We start from the raw sequence: 19,424 nt of genomic DNA, 5'->3' as shown, positions 1-19,424 counted from the left end.
AGATCCTGATTTGATTGAGAAGTTCCCAAGGTGCTGCGTGACCTCTAAGCACTGAAGGGCTTGGTGGCCCAGTGCTGGTGACCATTACGCCCTCGGCCCTGGGGTGCTGACCTTGCAGCTCCCTGCTGACCTCCATCCCTCCTGGAAATCCAAACTGGCACCCCCATAGGCCACTTGGCTCCTGCTCTTGAGAGGCTCCCTGGAGACTCAAGGACTGAGCTGGAGGCCCAGGCTGTGGAGGAGGAGGTGGTGGCACTGTCTGAGCCATAATGAAGTGGGGTCAGGCCCTGAAGGACCTCCAAAGCCTGTCCTTCTGAGCCTCTCCTGGTCTGAGCTGTCTCCCTTTGACATGAGACCAGCCTCAAGGGACTGCCTCAGCAGGAGCCCACTCCACACTCACCAGCTGCACCCCTGGAGCTTCTCTGACCATGGGCAGCATCGGGCCTCAGTTTCCCCACCCACAGTGTCAGACAATGACAGCAACCTTGACCACGTGATGAGGGTGAGACCAACTTTCTCAGCATGCACCAGCATCAGGACCAAGCCCCAGGGGCAGGGCCAGAGTCCTCAGGGACAGCTATTCCACAGCAGAGGCGGTGGGGACCCCATGTCGGAGCCGACTCCCACACCCCTGTGCCCAGCGTCTTACAGCCACCTTGGGCCCTGGCGGGGGCCGGGGCTGGGAGTCTCCCTGGCAGGCCTCTGCTCAAGCGGTGCTAATTGTGCGGAGAGAACGGCTCACTAGAGTGGAAAATAGTCCTCATATATCTAGCGAAGACGATAATGACCTTTCAAATAACAGAAGCAATTTTATTTCAGTCCCTCAATTACTCTGAACTCTCAAATGTCAAAGTGCTCGGCACTCTCGGAATAGCTTAATACAGACATTTAGAGCACTTAGACACAGCTAGTTTCTTATCTAACCTAATTACGTGTTGTACAGGAAATGGCGGTGCTGGCCCCGTGTGTCATTTTTCACGGCTGTCCCCACGTGTGGCCGGCTGGCATATCACTCGGGAGGAGGCCCTCGCGGTCCTGTTGGCCTGCTCCCTGGCCGGGGAGGTGGGCAGCAGGACCCCCAGGGCAGAGTCTCTGAGCTGCACAGTGTGCCACTCAAGGGGCAGCCCTTGCACAAGTGGGAGTGGGTCCCCAGGACAGCGGTGGCCGGCAACGGAGCCAGGACAGGGCAGGTACAGGCCAGGTTGCTGGTGTGGCCAAGGTCACTGTGCCTTTTTGTGCGCAGAGGCAGCTCACTCCCTTCTCTGTCCGCAGCCTGGGGCCGCCCTGCTGATGAGGACTCAGTGACCCTCGCCCTGTCCCCCTGCAACACCGAGCTCTCTGCTGCCGTCCACCAGCACTCTGTCACCCCGCTTTGTTTCTGAAAGCAGCTTACTCCTTCCTGTCTAGGGCTGGCACCTACACATCCGTGTGCCTGGAATGCACCCCGACCCCCACGGGGCTCTGTCCCTCCCTAAATGTCACCTTTATTGACCGCTCTGTCCCCTACCATAAGTCTCATCCCCAGCCTCCCTTACCCCTCCCTAAAGGCACATGAGTGTACTGGCTGTCTCCCTCTGGTTGGCCCCTCGCAGGCTGAGAAACTCTAGGGTCTACAGTGGCCCTGTGGTGCCCTGTCCAGCATTGAGGCCACAGGTAGGTGACAAGGCAGGATGACTGCCGGGAATGGACGAGGGCAAGGCTGGTTCCGTTCCTGGCTTCACATTTCAGGTTGGGACATCGAGGACAGGTGCCAGTCCATGCCCTGGACACTGGCCAGGAAGGGGCACCCCCTGCAGACTCTGTGTGTCACCGCCAACATGGCTGTGTGTAATCATGGACACTGCATGTTTATCCCAGGGCCCCATGCTGGACATGACTCCAGCTGTGTTCTCCAAGCCCCGTGTCAGCCAGGGCTTGGAGCCCAGCTATGCAGACAGGGGACTGCCAGCTTCTGAGCCTCTGCACAGATGCCCCTTGGGGCCCCAGGGTCCTGAACTGGAGGTTTTGGGGCAGGCAGAGCTGGGGGTGACTCCTGTATGGGCAGTGCCCATCATTACTTGCCATCATGCACTGGCCAGACCCTAGGTAGCACATTCCGTTTGCCTTTTTGATGCGCTCATGGGGCTGACTCCTTCTGCACAGGAGAGACGCTGAATGACCAGGACACTGTCTCTGACCTTGAGGCCCTGTGCTTTGGCCATAGACACAGAGGTGAGTGATTTCACCCTGAGGCTTTGGTGGTGCAGACCCTCGTTTTTTTCTGGATCCTTTTCTTCTGCAGCCTAGAGGAGCCTTTAGGGGAGGGGCGGGTCTCTGCCTCCACCCCACTGAGAGGCCACAGCCCACCCAGATCCTGGCCTCTCCTGCTGGAGCCAGGCCCACATGATGCCCAGCCTGGGTTCCCTCACAAGCACCTCTCCACATCCCCGTGGCATCAGGCCTTGGCATGTGGACTCAGAGACAAAGCAGCCCGGGTGGCAGGACTGTGGGGGAGGCAGATGGTACGTTAAAGTCCCCCTCCCTGAGCTGTGTGCAGTTCAGGTGGCCCAGATGAAGGCGGTGGGGCACAAGTGACAGAGGGCCAGGGAGGGACACAGTGATCACATCTCATACCTGAAGACAGAACCTAAAGTCAAGCATGGCAGAGACACTTGCCAGGTCTGGGCCCTTCAGCCACAGCTGGGCACTGCTCCAGCCAGACCCTGGCATCCCCACCTGGGAGCCGTGGGCATGGGGTCACAGCCTCGTGGGCTCCTCTTCCTCCCCATAGCCAAGTGTCTCAGTGCATCCCTGGCCGTGGGCCTCCTGTGTCCCCAGGTCTCCCGGATGCCAGACCTGCACAAGGACCCTCTCACTTTTGCCATCTGCCTTCCAGAGAGTGAAGTCCCAAGAGGAGAGGATTCCTGCCCATCCTTGTACCCTGGCACCTAAAGGGGAAAGTGCCCAGCAAATCACCAGGGTAACTTTGATGGGCGTGGGGCTCCAGGCAGGAAGCCCCCTGCCAATGCTGAGAAAACCACGCAATCACTCAAAGAGGTGCCCTGCCCGCCCCATTAGCAGGACAGGGGCTTCTGTACCCTCCCCCAGCCCTGGGTCTCCCATGAGGCACAGGGCAGGGGTTGTAAACTAAAAGGATCCCAGGCCAGTCCCATAACACCCACTCCTGGGACAGCCACCAAAGAATGAAGTAGGAGGTGACAGATTCCACTGTCCCTGAGCCTCTCCAAAGTATGCAGATCAAGTAATTAGGGGCACTGCCCATACAGGAGATACCCCCAGCTCTGCCTGCCCCCAAAACCTCCAATTCAGGACCCTGGGGCCCCAAGGGTCATCTGTGCAGAAGCTCAGAGGCTGGTTGTCCCCATCTGCATAGCTGGGACTGTCACCATCCACCGCCCTGCATAACAGAGGCTGTGCACAGCTGGCCCATCTCAGGTCCAGTGAGGGCTTCACAGGATGGCCAAGGCCACCTCCCCACGCTGCTGTCACTGAGCATCTGCAGGGAAGTCAGTTCAGCTCAGCATAGGGCTCAGCCCTCCCTGCCCAAGTCACCTTTGGCCTTTTGGGGAGAGGCAGGGGAGGGTCTGAGGCAAGGGAAACAGAGACCTTGGTGCAGGACCTGAGCCTCTGGGAACCTGGGAAGGGGCGGTGTGGAGAGGAGGGACCTGCTGCTGCCTGAGGGTGAGAAGGTGCTCAGAAAACACGCTCTAGCACAGGGACACAAGTGTGCACACACACAAGGACAGGTCCCCATACATGTACACATCCATATACACACTCTCATGCTCACAGACACACACGCACACTCAGACACACATGTACACACACACTTAGAGACACACCCTGATCAAACGTAGGATGCGTTCCCAAGGACTGACTGAGGCAAATCTGATTTGGGCTCACAGAGATTTGCTTTGATGCAAAACAGATTCGGTCTGGATTTTCATGTCACGTGCTGACCCCTCTTCAGAATGCCCTGCCTGCCTGCGTCTCGGCGGACCAATCCGGTCTTGTGTTTCTTCTCTGCAGATCTGGGTTCTCGGCCCAGGCTCTGGCTGTGGCAACACTGCTGTCACCTCCGGGGACTGAGCTCTCCCTGTGGGACCTGGAGGACAAGGCAGTGGCTTACAGAGGCTGCACCTCAGGGAAGCCAGGACTCGGGGTGGCACTTGGAGCCCTTGTGCCTTAAACCCCAGGCCCCATGTCCAACAGGGTCCCAGGGGCAGGGTGGCCAGACTTATATTCAGACACCAGCCCCTGGGGACACTGAGTTTCCCCAGACCGTGACGGCCTTGCTCATAAGTGTGAGACACAGCTTGCACCTTAGGGGACCCTGCACGGTGATGTCACCCCTCAGGACTCCAGTGCCTGCCTGACGAGGTCTTGTACTCTCACAGTTTTTGTTATCCTGTATAAAGGACAAAAAGTGTCCACCACAAAGTGACACTGCCCACTCCTGGAGCTAGAGAGCCCCGGTGACTTCTGGAATGAAGGGGTCGTGTTCAGGGTATGCAGAGGCAATGGACCTGGGACTTCCTGGGAACCGGGGTGGTGGCGCTGCTGGTGGGGCCAGCACGGGGCTGGTAGCTGCACAGCCAGGGCAGAATTGGTATCACTGTGGCTAGGAAATCATTGTGGAGGGTGGTGCTGCTGGCCAGCTCAGAATGGAGCAGGTGCAAGGGGGTGGCACACAGGCCGAGGGTTCAGAGGCTCCTCCCAAGCCATCTGCCTGAGCTGCAGCACCTGGGCGGGTGGCAGGGACTAGCATCTCTTTGTCACCTCACCTCCTGTTCCTGATGTCCTCACAGCAGGGACACAGAGTCTACACCGCCCGGCATTGTGGTTTCTACCATCTTGGATGGAACCAGGGGCTGCAGCTGGGAGCCAGAGCCAGACCTCTATCCTGGGGTGTGTCTGCAGATACGCTCAGAGGCTGCACCCTGTCAGGACCCCGAGAGAGGACGGGGTCTGCAGGCTAAGGAGAGAGGCTCAGGGCAAACTGTGCTGCTGCACCTGGGTCTCGGACTTCAGCCTCCAGGACCGAGGGAAAACACACTTTTGTCACCTAAGCCCTCCGGTCTATGGCAGTCTACGACAGCCCCCTGTGCCCCCACCCTGGGGTGTGAGACATCTCCCAAGGGCCCTCATGACTTTATGGCCCCTGAACTCCAAGAAGAAGACCCCACCTCATCGCCCCAGCTTCCCACAGGGCACAGCAAATGAAGGCCAAAACGTTTGTGGAGTGAATGGAGAGGGCCCTCTGGCCAGGGGAGCTCTCAGCCTTGGTGAACGTCGTGAACTGTGTTTTGAAAGATGACCCCAGCCCTGATATTTACGGCCTGCGCTTGTCCTTCCCGGGGAATGGTGCTGTCTGCTCTTAAATTTATGGGCCTCGATGCAGTGGCAGACTGACTGGGGACTGCAAATGGCTGTGGGATAATAGCGCGCACAGACAGAGGGCAGGTGGGGCGGCCCTTGGCCCAGGGTCAACGACAGCACTGCCCAGCCAGGGCGGGGTGCCCCAGCCCAGGAGGGGCTCCACCCATCTTCCTCTGTGCAGAGGACGCCTAGTTCAGGATGCATTTGCCCCGCAAGGGCCTCACAACACCACGCTCACTCTCCCGCCATCTCGTCCCTAGGCCCGGGCTGAACGGTTTGGGGATAGCCACGGTTATGGGGAGGTTCGTATTCCTGCTCGGGCCCTGGAAGAGAGGCCTGGGGCGAGGCAGGCTGAAGTGAGGGGCCTCCCCTCCCCAGCCCCCATGTGGTTTTATCAGAGAAGCGGGCGAATGTCCCTCCCGGTTCTGATTGTCTAGGTGTGGAGAGGGGACTTTAGATTGAGCCTGGCCTAAGGCCATGGACACCCAAGGCCTGGCCAGAGGGTAGCCTGCCCTAGAACGCCTGAACTTCAGAGGGCACAGGTGAGTGTCCCATCTGCCTGGGATGCAGGCGGGAAGCAGAAGTCCTCCAAGCACAGACTTCTGAGGTCACAGCCAGTACAGGTCCAGGTCAGCTGCTTGCTTGGGCTCCCTGAGAGGGCAGCCCTGGTAGCCCTGCAGGCCTGAGCGTGGCTGCACCTCAGCCCAACTGCCCTCCGCCAGCGCTGGACGACTCTCCTGACTCCTGAGCTCTCTGGCCCGGCCACGGCGGAGATGGAGACACCAGAGGAGAGGAGAGAGAGAGGACCGCAAGCCAAGTTCTGGCACTGGGAAACAGTCACTTTAATGAAACACACCCTGAGTTTCCAGCGACTGATCCCCTTTCTCAGTGCAGCAGCAGAGTTGTGTGCATTTCCTGCGGAGCTTGTCACCTGCAGGTCGGCGTCCAGCGTGAAGGGTCTTCATAGCCTGTCTCTAGTCCTCCCATGGCCACAGGGGTGGTCTGGGGCCCAGAGCACTGCGTGGTCGAGGCCCCTTCCTCCAGCACCCTGGGGAGGGGAGGCTCCCGAAGGCACCGAGCATTTCCACTGCCCGGTGCCACACAAGGCCACACCACATGCCACACAAGGTCCCCCGTGGCAGCCTACGCATCTGTGGACCAGCAGAATATTCTCCCCTTCTCGTCGCCGACCAGGAGCTTGGACTGGTTCCTGGGGAGAAGAAGGGAGGCCAGTGTGGGAGGCGGCAGTGGTTTCAGGGCGTCCAGCCAGCCTGCCAGCTGCCCACCCACCCAGGTGGGCATCAGGAGCCCCGTGCTGCTCCCCGTACTGGGGGCAGCACTCAGTCCTTGCAGACAAGGAGGAGGAAGAGAAGCTTCCAGCTCGCACAGCGAGCCCGCTGTGGGAAGCACCCCTCGGGTCACTGTGCCACCTGACGGAGCCTGCTCTAATTAGTGCAGAGCCTCAAAAGCAGGTTCTGTTAGCACAGAATGAGATGGAACCAGGTGTCACCATTGGCGGTGGAACTCAGGAAAAGAAATCTCAAAACTATCGATAGACCTCTGTGTTCTGGATTCCTCTGTTCAGGAAGAAGGGAAGCAGAGTGTGAGTTAAAAACCACGAGAACCAGCTGTGAGTGGTGGGACACAGCGGTGATCTCAGCACTCATGGGAGGCTGAGGTAGAGGGTGGAAAGTTCAAGTCCAGTGTGGGCCGTTTCATGACTTGCAAAGACCCTGTCTCAACATAAAAAGGGCTGAGACTGTAGCTCAGTGGAAAGGCCCTCAGTTCGATCCCCAGCACTCAGAAAATGCACAGAGAACGATGACCACACAATAAACAAAACCGTTTCCTACTGGCACCAGGGGCCGCACCCCTGCAGCCCAAGCCTCCTCCCTGCCTGCCCTGCCATGGCCTTCCTGGGCCTGGTGGTCTTTCCCGGGGTGGCCCAGCGCCCTCTGCTGGAGACCTGAGGCACCAGGCTGTGCTCACCTAGACACTGCCAGAGCTGTCACTGCAGGGCTGGCCTTGCTGGGCTTTCCTGTCAGAGCGAGGCTGACGTCCAGCTCCCTGCACAGGGCGAGATTCTTCTGCCACTTGTGACCTGTGGGGAGCGTGCGAAGGAACAGTTAGGACACCCGGGTGCCTTCACACACAAGCCCACACGCGTCCACACTGACACATACACACGTATTTATATTTGTGGTCAGCAACTTGCTAAATTGAGGGGGAAAATATATTTAATCTTGGCCTGTGCTGCTGCAAAGAGGGCCGTCCCAATTTAATTTGCAGGCTGTGATAGTTACATGTGCTGACGGGCCGCGGATCCATTGTGCACCAAATTGGATTTGTGTATTATTGCCTTCAAAATTGCGTGCCTAGTTCAGCAAAATTGTTCATCAGTGTTTACTGGCTTTATGCTTAATAAGATGCCCCACAATACCTTGCTGCCAGGATGTAATGCAGCCCATAATTGCCTAGTAAAAATAAATTGCATAAAGTCGGCATTATCAACTTATCTAAATCCTCACACGCCACAACCAATAATTAAATGCTGAGAACGTTTTTTCAGAAAATATAACTCAATGATTGTTACTTCACTCATCTTAATGACTGCATTTGGGGATGGACAGTAATTCCTTCGACGTGAAGGGTGGGACGAGGAAAAGCAGCAGCTGGGCATAGGCCGGAGAGCTGCTGTGGCCCCAGCTGTCCTGGGGTGGCCGCTGAGGTGTGCAGCCAGGCCGTACCCAGGGAGTGTGTGTGGAGGAGGTTCAACAGGGGGAACCATCCTAAATTAGAAGCAGGCATTTTCAAGTTCCTCCACAAATCCAAACAAGTGTTCCTGAGCGCTTTTTGTGTACTGGGTTGAGTCCAAAGTGAGGGGGTGATTTCTGACATAACCTGTACCTATCTGGGTGGGTCCTTGCTGCAGATGACAAATAAATCAATTCCAGGCAGAAATGAGATTACATTTGCCCATAAATTCAATATCCTCAGGATCATCAGAGCTCTCCTTTAGGGCCCCTTAAGACATTCGAGGGGATGCAGTAATGCATGGCTAGGAGGACATGGCAAATATCCATGTGTTAGGCTCAATCCTGATCCCTTCCCAACAAAACAGTTTTGAGCGATGTTATGAGAACATCGTGCTCCCTTATGAGAGATCTGCAGCACGTTCTGGTGCAAATCTTCACACAGATTTGTTGACTCTAAACTGTGGCCCCCTGTGATTCTCTTTTCTGATCCCCGGCCTTCGTGCCCTTTCATCCTGCCCTTCCCTGAATTACTGGCACACTTGGCTGTCGGTGTGCCCGGGGAATGGTAACCTGAGTGGAAACAGCACAGATGAAGGAGCAGAGCGGGGACTCCTTGTCGACCCGAAACTGTCTAATATTTTCCCTAATGCCGTCAGCTGCTACGCTCAAGGAGAAGACACTCTTAGCCATGTACAAACATGACAGTGATGAACTGCACTGTGGAGCATGTTCTGAGCTGCACCTGTTACTTTCCTGTCATCAGGATTCTGTGAGACAAGCAGTAGAGAAAATGTCTCCACTTGACAGAGGGACACCAGGGCCAGGCAAGGTGCTGAGACAGAGCTGGCTTTTAAGCTGTATTTCCCACATATTCACCAGGCTCCTGGCCAGTGAACCCAATCTCATCACCGTGCTGATGCTGAACAGAGGAGGCGTGGGCTTGTTCAGAACCAATGGAATGGCTCCAACATGACTTTTCTTTATCTTTCTTTCCATCCCCTCATCCATTCATCTATCCATCCATCCATCCATCCCTCCATCCACCTATCTATCCATCTATCCATCCACCAATGTACCCATCCATATATACATACATACATACACACATACATACATACATCTATCCATCTATCTATCCATCCATCCCTCCATCCATCCATCCATCCACCCATCTATCCATCCACCCATCCACCCATCCATCCATATATCCATCCTTCCATGTATCTATCCATCCACCTACTTATTCATCCATTCACCCATCTATCCATCCATACATCCATCCATAAATCCATCCATTCATTCATCCATTGACCCATCTATCCATCCATCCACCCATCTATCCATCTATCCATCCATCCATCTATTCATCCATTTATCCATCTCTCCATCCAGCTATCCATCCATCTATCCATTCACACATCTATCCATCCATCCACTCATCTATCCATCTGTCAACTCATCTATCCATCCATCTATCCACTCATCCATGCATCTATCCATCCATCCATCCATCCATCCATTCATCCGCCCATCTATCCATCCATCCACCAATCTATCCAACCATCCACCCATCTATCCACCCATCTATCCATCCATCCACCAATCTATCCATCCATCCACCCATCTATCCATCCATCCACTCATCTATCCACCCATCCACCCATCTACCAATCCATCTATCCATCCATCCACCCATTTATCCATCCATCCATCCATCCATCCATCCATCCATCCATCCATCATGGGCTAAGCTAATGCTTATGCTTATTGGACTTCAGTAGGGCTTCAGAAATGGGTAAGTGGTACACAGGCCATGATGGCACATGGTCTCATGCAGATGTATTACATAACCATATTCTAACCAGGCTGGGGGCATCTCCCCAGTGCATTAATTTAGGGAAAGGACTTTAACCTTTGTTCTCCAAAGAAGTACTGAGTTCCTGAGACTGCACAGGCTAAATTTTCTCTTGTCTCAACTGAGATGGATAGGATATGATAGAATGGAATGGGATGGGATGGGATGGGATGGGATGGGATGGGATGGGATGGGATGGCATGGGATGGCATGGGATGGCATGAGATGGTTCCTCATGGTCTTTATGTCCACCAGAGAAACCAGGACCAGGGTCTGGTTCTAGGTCTTTGTGAGTTAGTGTCCTGGGTCAGCCTAGACTGTGACACGGGTCCCTGGATGAAAGAAAAGGTCCCAGAATAGAGCCTAGGACAGGCTATAAGCGATGAGTGAATAGTCAGGTAAATCAAAGAGGTGTGCACCATGTGGTAGAGGTCAACACACTGAAAGTGGCTTCTCTTTTCTGAGGGTGCCCTCAGGAGCTGGGAAATGCTCTTGTGGGGGTGATCACAGCTCTGGGAGGTGGAACACACAGATGGGAAGCCTTGGGTGACAGGAGAACTCTGTCTCTCTCTCTCTCTCTGTCTCTGTCTGTCTGTGTCTCTCTCTCTCTCTCTCTCTCTCTCTCTCTCTCTCTCTCTCTCTGAACTCTCATGTCATGATCTCATTTCCTTGGATCATGAGACCCATGGAAGAGATCTTTGTTCTGGTCAAGATAGAGCTGAGAGAGAAGGTGTCTGTGCCACAGGAGGTGAGGTGGCCAGGGGCACTGGGCAGCAGTGACACTGAATATGGATCTGTGTTCCCAGTGGAGAGGCCAGATGACAGCTGTGTGGCTGATAGTGACCATGAAGATGAACCAGGTTTTCTCAAGTGAGTCTTATCTGCCATCACCCAGAGTGGGTTTTGGTCATATGGCAGTGGTTCTCTTATTTTGGGGCACCCCGAATCTCAAGCTGTATCAATTCTAACACCTCACAGGCTTTTTCAGGGGGATGTGCTGAGTAATGGGATGGAAACCCACACATCTAACATGGTCCCTGGTGAAGCTCAGGCAAGTGATCCCCAGGACCACCTCGAGGACCTTGCCATGGGGAGCCTGCCAGGTACAGTCAGCATGTGGCAGGTGGCTGGGAAGGAACAACTTCTGCAATCTAGGGAAGCATGGGGCTCCCTCCTGAAGCTCAGGCACCCCTGACACCTACCACACCTCCATCTACATGGCCAAGGAACACCCAGGGTCACAGTCTCTACCGGGCTGGGGTCAGGACTCTCCAGGGCATCTCTACATTGGTTGGCATGTCACCAGGAACTTGCAGTACAGACTGTCCTCCCACTGTCTCCACACCTGGTGGCCATCCCGATGGCCTCCACGCTCCCCTGAGCTCTGCAGCCCTGGTGGGACAGGGCAGGGGCAGGAGGAGAGGAGGGCTGCATAGGGCAGGGCAGGTACCTCTGGGGCTGGGCGGCTGCATGCAGGGCTCCTCTGTGGCTGCCTGCCCAGGAACAGACATCTTTACATCTTCAGTCTTCCAAATCTGTCCAGAAAAGAGAACATGTCACGGGCTGGGGACAGGATTGTGTCTGCAGGCTGGAGTGACACCTCTTCTCATACCTGGGGTGACCTGAGAGAAGCTATGGGCACAATATTTATCATCAACAAAAGCCTGCTCAGGGCTCCAGCTCTGGCCTGGTTAGGTCACAGTGGGAGCCTTGAAGGGTCCACACCCATCCCAGGGTCCCTAAGTCCCTCTTCCTCCCTCCCCCATCACCTGCCCTGTGCAGACTCTGCAACCAGCTTGGCACCATGCTCCTGAGCTAGTGCCACGTGGCCCCAATGTGCCACCCTGGCCACCAGGTTGTCTGTGTCTGGCTCTCACTGGGGGCTCAGACTGCACAGGGCTCCTCTGGCTGACCCAGCCTGCACTTCGCGACCCCCATCACGTTCCAGCCCCTGGAGCAGGGGTTTTCCTCGTCCTCGGGCCTCACTGCTGCGCATCTGCAGTGCTCTGTGGGAAGGGTTAGCACAGAGCCTGGGGTCAGCAGGTGCAGGTTTGGTGGGTGGGTGGATGATGGACAGAAGGGTGGACAAAGAGAAGGACAGGTGGATGGATGGAGAGACATGTGGATAGGTGGCAGATAGATTAGTGGATGGATGGGTGGACGGGCAAGCTGGGTTGGAGAAGTGTCACGCATATTTCTCTTCACCTCTGAGCTATAATCTACTAAATTTGACCATTCAACATTCACACCTTCGTAACAGTTTTTATTTTATTATATGCAAATAATGTCATCTATATAATTCCATTTTGCTTTTTGCCAGGAAGCTTTGCCTTTCCCTTTATTCACCCCTTTATTTATGGGCGAAAGGAAGGCGAACACACTTCTTGTAAGGCCACGCCCCACTCCGCCCAGCACACACCTACCCGCACCATGCCGTCTTGACTCCCAGTGACGACGACGTGGCTCGGGTCCCCTGCTGGCCCCTCCACCATGCAGCAGCAGGTTATGGCTCCTTCCAGGCCCCAGGCTGTGGTGATGCTGGCCAGGGGTTGTCCGTTCACGTCCCACAGGGACAAGTGGGCACCCGCACAGGAGACAATGGTGCCCTGCAGCAGTGAGAGTTGGGGTCACCAGTGGTCCCTCGGTCTATTTCTCAGACACCCAGTTGGTAAACTAAGCAACTCAACCAGGGGTGCCAGTCAGGGTACCCTGAGACCCTCTAAGACACTAGCTCACTCACACAAATTCTTCACAAATTCATCGCAAAGCAATCCTGGCTCTGGACATCAAATCTACACATGGCTGGCCAGTGGACCCTGTGAAGAGATCTTGGGATCCATCTGGTAGAGGTCAGGGCACAGAGGCTCAGAGCCTATGTGACGCTGGCCAGCAAGAGATCGCAGAGAGGAAATGCCCTACTGCATCTCCCGAAATATTCACATCCAGAGCCTCTGCTCCCCACGTCCTGTCTGTCCTGTATCCCCTGGAGTGGTGGCCTCATCACCAGCTGGGGCCATGCTAAACCACAGAAGAGACAGCGTATGCTCCATGCCCTGCCTCAAGCTGTGCTTCACTGTGACATTTCCCAAATTGTTAGGGATCATCTGACTGAGGCCAGGGATCATCCGACACACCTCTGCAGACCTGCACCCGGTCTGGCATCACAATTTACAGTGGTTCTCTGGGGTCTAGGGACACCATTCATTCTGGGTTTCATGGGCTCTCTCCCCCAACATGTCTGCTCACCTAACCATCCATCCCCAACCATCACCATCCACCCATCCTTCCGCTCATCCATTTATCCAGACACAAATGAAACCACACATTCAACTATTTACACACCTATGCCTTACGCACCCATCCACTCACCCACCCACCTACTCATCCATCTGTCATCCCTCACCCATCCATGCACCCACCTACCACCCACTCCCGGTCATCCTCTGTCCACCCATCGGACATTCACCCTGTAGTCAAGCCGGCCTGCTGAGCCATTTTCAGGCACACTGACTTCCATGAGCCTCTGTCCACATTCTCCACCGCCCAGGCCCACCAGTTGGAACTGTAGCCACGCCCAGCAGGCCCCTTACCAAAGGTGGAGCTTCTGTCCCTGGTGTCCCAGTGCCTCAGGTCAGCACGGGAGGACAGGGAAGAGGCAGAAACTAAATCTACACAGGCTCATCCGTAGCTAATGGACCACACACAGGCATCTCCCACACCCTCTCTGGCCCAGTGTTTTCCCCAGGGTACTGCCTACCAGGCCATAATGAAGGCACATAGACATGGAGGAACTGGAACCTTACCGAGACGTCGCTAATGGCGATGGCTGAGATGCCCTCTCGGTGGGCAGGGAGGCGTGCCACGTGCACCAGGCGGTCCAAGTCCCACAGGATGCAGGTGCGGTCCTGAGAGCCGCTCACCAGGAGGCTGAAGGTCACTGATGCTGCCAGGCATGTGACAGCCTGGGTGTGTCCATACAGGGCCTGGGACAGGATGAAGACCCAAGGGCTGTGAGAGGGACTGTCCACCCCGGCTGACTCCTCACCCTTCTCTCTCCTTCCACTCCCAGTCACCAGCACCAGAGACTCAGGCTGACCTGTGATTCAGTGGCTCCAGAGCCCAGTCCATGGGTCAGCCCTTAGCTGGCCCAGGGGCCAGCTCTATTCCTTGGGGGAGGCTCAGCTAGGGAGACTCAGGAGTCCCTCGGTGACACTCCAACCAGAGGCCAGCAGCCTCTGAACCCCTGTGTTCCCTACACTGGCTGGAACCGCACAGCAGTCACTCAAGGTCTGGCCCTGCTGCCCCACAGCATCCGGGTCTTGGGAAACACAGTCTCAGACTCCACCCCCAGTCTGCACCTTCACAGACCCTGAGGGGCTCCATGCGTGCTAAGCCCATGGTTATCATGTGGTGGCAAACCCAGGCCTGGGCTCTGAACTAAACCAGGAAGGAGGTGGGGAAGTCAGGTCACCCTCAGATCATCCAAGTCCAGCGGGTTGGAGTTCATGTCCAGTAGCGATTCAGCTTTCTCTTGGCCCTCAGTGGGGCTGTGGTGGGGGGGGAGCGCACAACAGCTCTGTGTACAGGTCAGGCCGGAGAACCTGGGGGCCTCCACTGCTGGTGATGGCAAAGACTCCATTCCAGGTACCCCAGAGAGGCAAGAAAGCCTGCCTGAGGACCCCTGTGCTCGCCAAGCCCATCAACCCCTGGGCACCAGGTATGCTCCATGCACCCCGGCCAGGCTTTTGCGGGGAGTTCTGCCCCTCAGGCAGAGACCCTGGCTCACTCACTTGGTCAGTGAGGCCGAGCACCATTTTTCCAAGCTATCACTTTGCCAGGTTACAGCAATTAACAGTCCCACCGCAGGCTCCCAGTTTCCCTCAGTGGATCCTAACACGACACCAATCAGATGGCCACAGGAGGTTTCTGGACATGGCCCATAGCCGAGGCGCAGGGCATCCTAGGAGCATGGAAACTGCCTAGCTGAGCAGCGGAGGGCGGGGCTCAGCAGGAGCTTCCTGATCCTCTTCCCGGAATGCACTACAGCCCTGACCCCAGGGGACAAGGATGGGGACAGGGACTGGGTGGAAGGCTGGGATTCAGACAGCAGCTCAGAGCCCAGTGCTGACCAAGTCAGCCCATGTGTTCCAGGGCCCAAGGCAGCGCACTGCCCACCTAGGGTCCCAAGGCTGGAGACATGGGCATCAGGAGGTGCCCAGCACCCAGGGCCTGGACGGGCAGAAGAAATCAAGGCAATGTGCAGCAAATTTAAACCAAGGGGCTTCTCTGTATTTCCAGAATAATACTTCTCACTAGGCCAACTAAAGGGACTTCAGTGTATCATCATATACCTCACTAAAGCAGCCAAAAGAAAAGAGCACACGGACTTCTGCAAATAACGCCCCTTGTGGGTTGTGCTGTGCAGAAATGGGCTCTCTTAATGAATAGTCGGTGGCACCAGAAAGCTGCGGGACCGTCCTGGAAAACCTCATGTCACTACCCAGCCACTGTACTCCTTAAAACTTATCACAAGGACATCAGCTCACGGTGAGCCCGCAGCCCTGTTGAAAAGAGCTAAAACTTGGAAATAACTTAATTGTCTAGTTTTGGAAGAAATGGTTTATTAAACCATGGTGCACTGACATAACAAAACAATAGAAATGTAATTTTATGAAAAATGTAATAATCTGGAACAATTGAAATGTAAATTATAGCAGCTGTGGAAATGTGAAAATAATTTGATAGGCGGGGAGAAAATGAAATCAAAATATTTACACAAGGGTCGGAGAGGTATAAATATGTATATGGGGGGGTGAGCAAAAGCAAAAAGTTTTCCATAGGAATTGTAGAGCACTGTCTTCAAGGTGAATTAGAAATTTCTTTTGCATGCTGTAATGTCTTGAAAGAGAAACCACTTTTAAGGCTGTTCATGAAAATACTTCATCCTGACATGCTTCTCTGTCTGTAGCTCAGGAGTGGACCCTGGTCACTGAGCAACCAGTGATTTGGGGGCTCCCCAAGTCCACATCAGCCTTTACTGGAGAAAGTGTAAACTTTGCCTAGAAAATATGAGCATATGGGTTTCCCAATACTTGTTTCTCTTGATTTGGAGCCAGAAGAGGATGATAAACTGTGTTCTTTCCACGTCAATCCCAGGGCTTTTATGGTGCATCTTATGGTGCTAAGTGGGGCCTCGGTGTAGCCGTGGGGTGGTCACCTGCTGTGCCCAAGGCCAGCACCAGGTCAGGGTGGACCTGCTCACTGTCCCCAGATGACTCACAATGGCATCAGCAGTGACCTTTGATTCCTGTTTCTTTCTCACCACCTGTGCCTGGTGGGGCAGCAGGGGACAACACAGGCTCCAGGGTGACTTCAGAGTCACCCAGAAAAACCCAGTGTCATCCCTCATCAGGAAGCATGGGTAGTTTGGGGGACTGGGCAGGGTGAATGTCGCAGGACCTGTTCTGGTTTTTGCTACTTTGGGGCTCTCCAGAGTGAAACTCTGACATGAATATGACTCGTGCTCTATGCAGGAAGTGTCCCCAAGGGTGTCAGAGGCAAGTTCACACACGGAGAGGCTGTGGGACCGACAAAGAGAGAGCCCAGACCCAAGGGGGCCTCGGCCACCTTGAGCCCCAGTTTGCTCATGTAAGGAGAAATCGCCTTGCTGCAACTCACACTGGGCTGTGGACCTCCCTAGAGTGACAGATGAGGCCATGCTGGTCCCCACTGTGCTCCTTGCTCCTGAGGAAGTCGGGACCCTCATGGAGCAGGAAGCCAGATGTGATCAGCACCATCCACATCCAGGGCCAAGGGGACACACCTGCTCTAGGCACTGCACCTGCCGAGGGCACAGACTGGCTGGGGGTCCTGCACCTGCTCAGTGTCCACACCTGCAGGGTCCCCTGCTGGATCACCCACCTGCTGGAGATGCAGACCTCTCGGGCGGCCTTTGACGACACTGAGCTCCCACACACACACTACGGCGTTGACCCCAGAAGTGACAATCACTGTGGGCGCTGGACACACGGCACACAGACAATGGCCCCAGTCAGCCAGATTCTCGAAGGTCATCAGGACCTGTGCAGAAGGGACAGGCGCTGGAGCAGGGCCAGCAGAGCCCAGGAAACCAGGACAGAGCGATGGGGACACTGGTGAGGCTGGGTGCCTTGGGACCTGCGTTCAGGCCCAGGTAACAAATCCAGGCCACTCTGGAGGGGCAGCTTCGTCCTCATTGGTGGGAGACACACAACAGTAACCCAGGGTGTGGAAATCCCATGAGCACCAGGGGCAGCAGCGCAGCCCAGGGTAGGGGGGACAGAGTTCAGGAGGGGTACTGTAGGGAGATAGCCACATCGACTCAGCTGGAAAGCCAGGCTGGGGGCGGGAGTGCGGAGGGTCAGGAATCCATTTGATGTGACGGGTGGTGTCTGGGGACAAGGCAGAGACAAAGAGCCCAGAGCTGCGGTTCAGTGCCCACACTGGGGCAGCTGAATCTTATCAGCACAATTCTAAGCCCACACACTGCCCAGGACAGCAGAAGTCCCTGACTTTCCACAGAGATGGCGTGAGCGTCCACATGAGCTCCAGGTAGCCACACGGCTGGCCGGACCCCCTCTGGAGGTGGCCCTGTGCACAGCCAGGCTGCAAGCCCCATGCCGTGAGGCAGGGGGTAAGGTCTTGATCAGAGAGGGTCTTTGAGGGCCCCCAGGAGTCTCTGTCTCCTAGGCAGGGACACAACCTTGTCCCCCAACCCCTGCGGTCAGCAGGAGGGAGGCTGTGGCTTCTCACCTTGTCGGAGCCATAGGTCCCCAGGCAGCAGCTGAAGTCGTCAAAGCCCCAGCTGAAAATCCTGCTCCAGGCGGGAGGCAGCAGCACCTTGTTCTTCTCTACCGCCAGGATGTTCTTCTCGGTGGCGATGATGTGACCAATGGCCCCCTTGGGAGACTCCGACCCTAGAGAGAAAAGGAACATATCTGCCCCCCAGTCAGTATGGGGGAACTCTGAGGCCGACTGCAGCTGAGGAGGAGCCAATGCCACAAACTAAGGCCTCTCCTTGGGTGCCCCCTGACCAAAGCCTTGTAAGCAAAGGTACAGGTGACCCTCAGCTTGACTGCATTTGGAGACACCTGGAGAGGTAACTGACTGTGGGGGTGCCAGCCTCATCCATGGGTGAACCCATCACCCAGCTCATGGCTCAGGTGTGTTTTTAGGAGGGAGGACCTGACTAGGAGGAGTAGTCACAGGGTGTGACCTTTGGGACCATCTCTGTCCCCTGCTCCCTGCTTCCTACACCGTCCACCATGTTTCCGCCTTGGAGCTGCATGACCGTGGATTGAACCCTCTGAAGCCATAAGCCACATTAAACCTCTCCTGCTTTAAATTGTGGGTGTCAGGTATTTTGTCTCAATGCTGGGAAAGCTGACCAGTACACAGGAGAAGAGCCCAGCTGCCTGGAGAGGCAGATAACACAAGATAATACGGGGGATTCTGTCCTCCCTGCCCTTCCCGGGAGGAGCCCCAGGCTGGTGACACAACTCTGATCCAACAAGAAGCCCCTGGCCCAGCCCAAGGATGGCCCAGAGCTAGGATCTGCTGCTCAACAGTCTGCTCCCAACTTGCTTATCCTGGGCACATTGCTCCAACCCTGCTGCCCTGGCCCCCCCTGTGGAGTGGAGGTAACGGGCCCCTCGGTGTGCACCTCTATCAGAGGACACTGAGGCTGCTCCCCCACTCTTCACGCTGCCTTCCTTCCCCTGGTGCTGCCACTGCCAGCGCAGGGGAGACTGGAGAACTCGCTTTTCTTGATCCTCCACCACCACAGTTGGAAGGCAGTTAGGCTGGGACTCCCCATTGCCTTCTGCCCAGGCACACGCTGTCAACCACGGGCTGCAGGCCCATGTGGGTACGAGCAGCAGCAGTGCCCAAGGGGCAGAGGTTGCACCCTTACCTCAGGACACTTGGGACTTCTGTCTAGCTTTGGAAGGAAGGCTGTGTGTGTGTGTGTGTGTGTGTGTGTGTGTGTGTGTGTGTGTGTGACAGAGACAGAGACAGAGACAGAGACAGAGACAGAGACAGACAGGGAAGAGGATAGGATAACATGTGGATTTTTTTCATAGTCTTGGGGATTAAACCCAGTGCCTTTATACTGGGACTTGAGCTATAACCTCAACTCCTTTTAATTTTTTATTTCGAGATGGAGTCTTGCTAAGTCCTTAAATTGCTCAGGGTGGAGCAATTTGAATTTGCAATCCGCCTGCCTCAGACTCCCAGAATGCTGAGATTACAGGCATGCACCATTGCACCAAGCTGCTGGAACATGGTTTGTAAGTGTGTGCACATAGTAGGGTGGGATGTGAGTATTTGAGGCAGACAGACAGACATACAGCCATCTGACTGAGAGCACCCAGCCACCTCCAGAGCAGAGGCTTCCA

General features: G+C 55.5%; 1 protein-coding gene across 3 annotated transcripts in view; it reads right to left on the bottom strand.

The window, feature by feature from the left end:
* Positions 1–6,197: 6,197 nt before the first annotated feature.
* The window catches only part of Wdfy4 (WDFY family member 4), a 216,713-nt gene continuing 203,486 nt past the window's right edge, over positions 6,198–19,424 (bottom strand). For 2 of the 3 annotated variants that reach the window (XM_013148615.3, XM_063233762.1), the window contains exons 56-62: positions 17,782–17,966; positions 16,912–17,070; positions 13,794–13,973; positions 12,414–12,596; positions 11,441–11,525; positions 7,369–7,480; positions 6,198–6,589 (exon numbers count right to left, since the gene is read on the bottom strand). In XM_013148615.3, coding sequence (XP_013004069.1) covers positions 6,523–6,589; positions 7,369–7,480; positions 11,441–11,525; positions 12,414–12,596; positions 13,794–13,973; positions 16,912–17,070; positions 17,782–17,966 — 971 coding nt within the window. In that variant the 3' untranslated portion in view covers positions 6,198–6,522. The remainder of the gene's footprint in view (positions 6,590–7,368; positions 7,481–11,440; positions 11,526–12,413; positions 12,597–13,793; positions 13,974–16,911; positions 17,071–17,781; positions 17,967–19,424) is intronic. The other variant, XM_063233763.1, reaches the window with a different exon arrangement.

Source organism: Cavia porcellus, unplaced genomic scaffold (genome assembly GCF_034190915.1).
Source record: "Cavia porcellus strain 051 isolate PalLab524CR breed Dunkin Hartley unplaced genomic scaffold, mCavPor4.1 scaffold_23, whole genome shotgun sequence".
NCBI lineage: Eukaryota > Metazoa > Chordata > Mammalia > Rodentia > Caviidae > Cavia > Cavia porcellus.
Note: the sequence above shows the minus strand (reverse complement) of the source record. Positions and strands in the feature narration are given on the sequence as shown.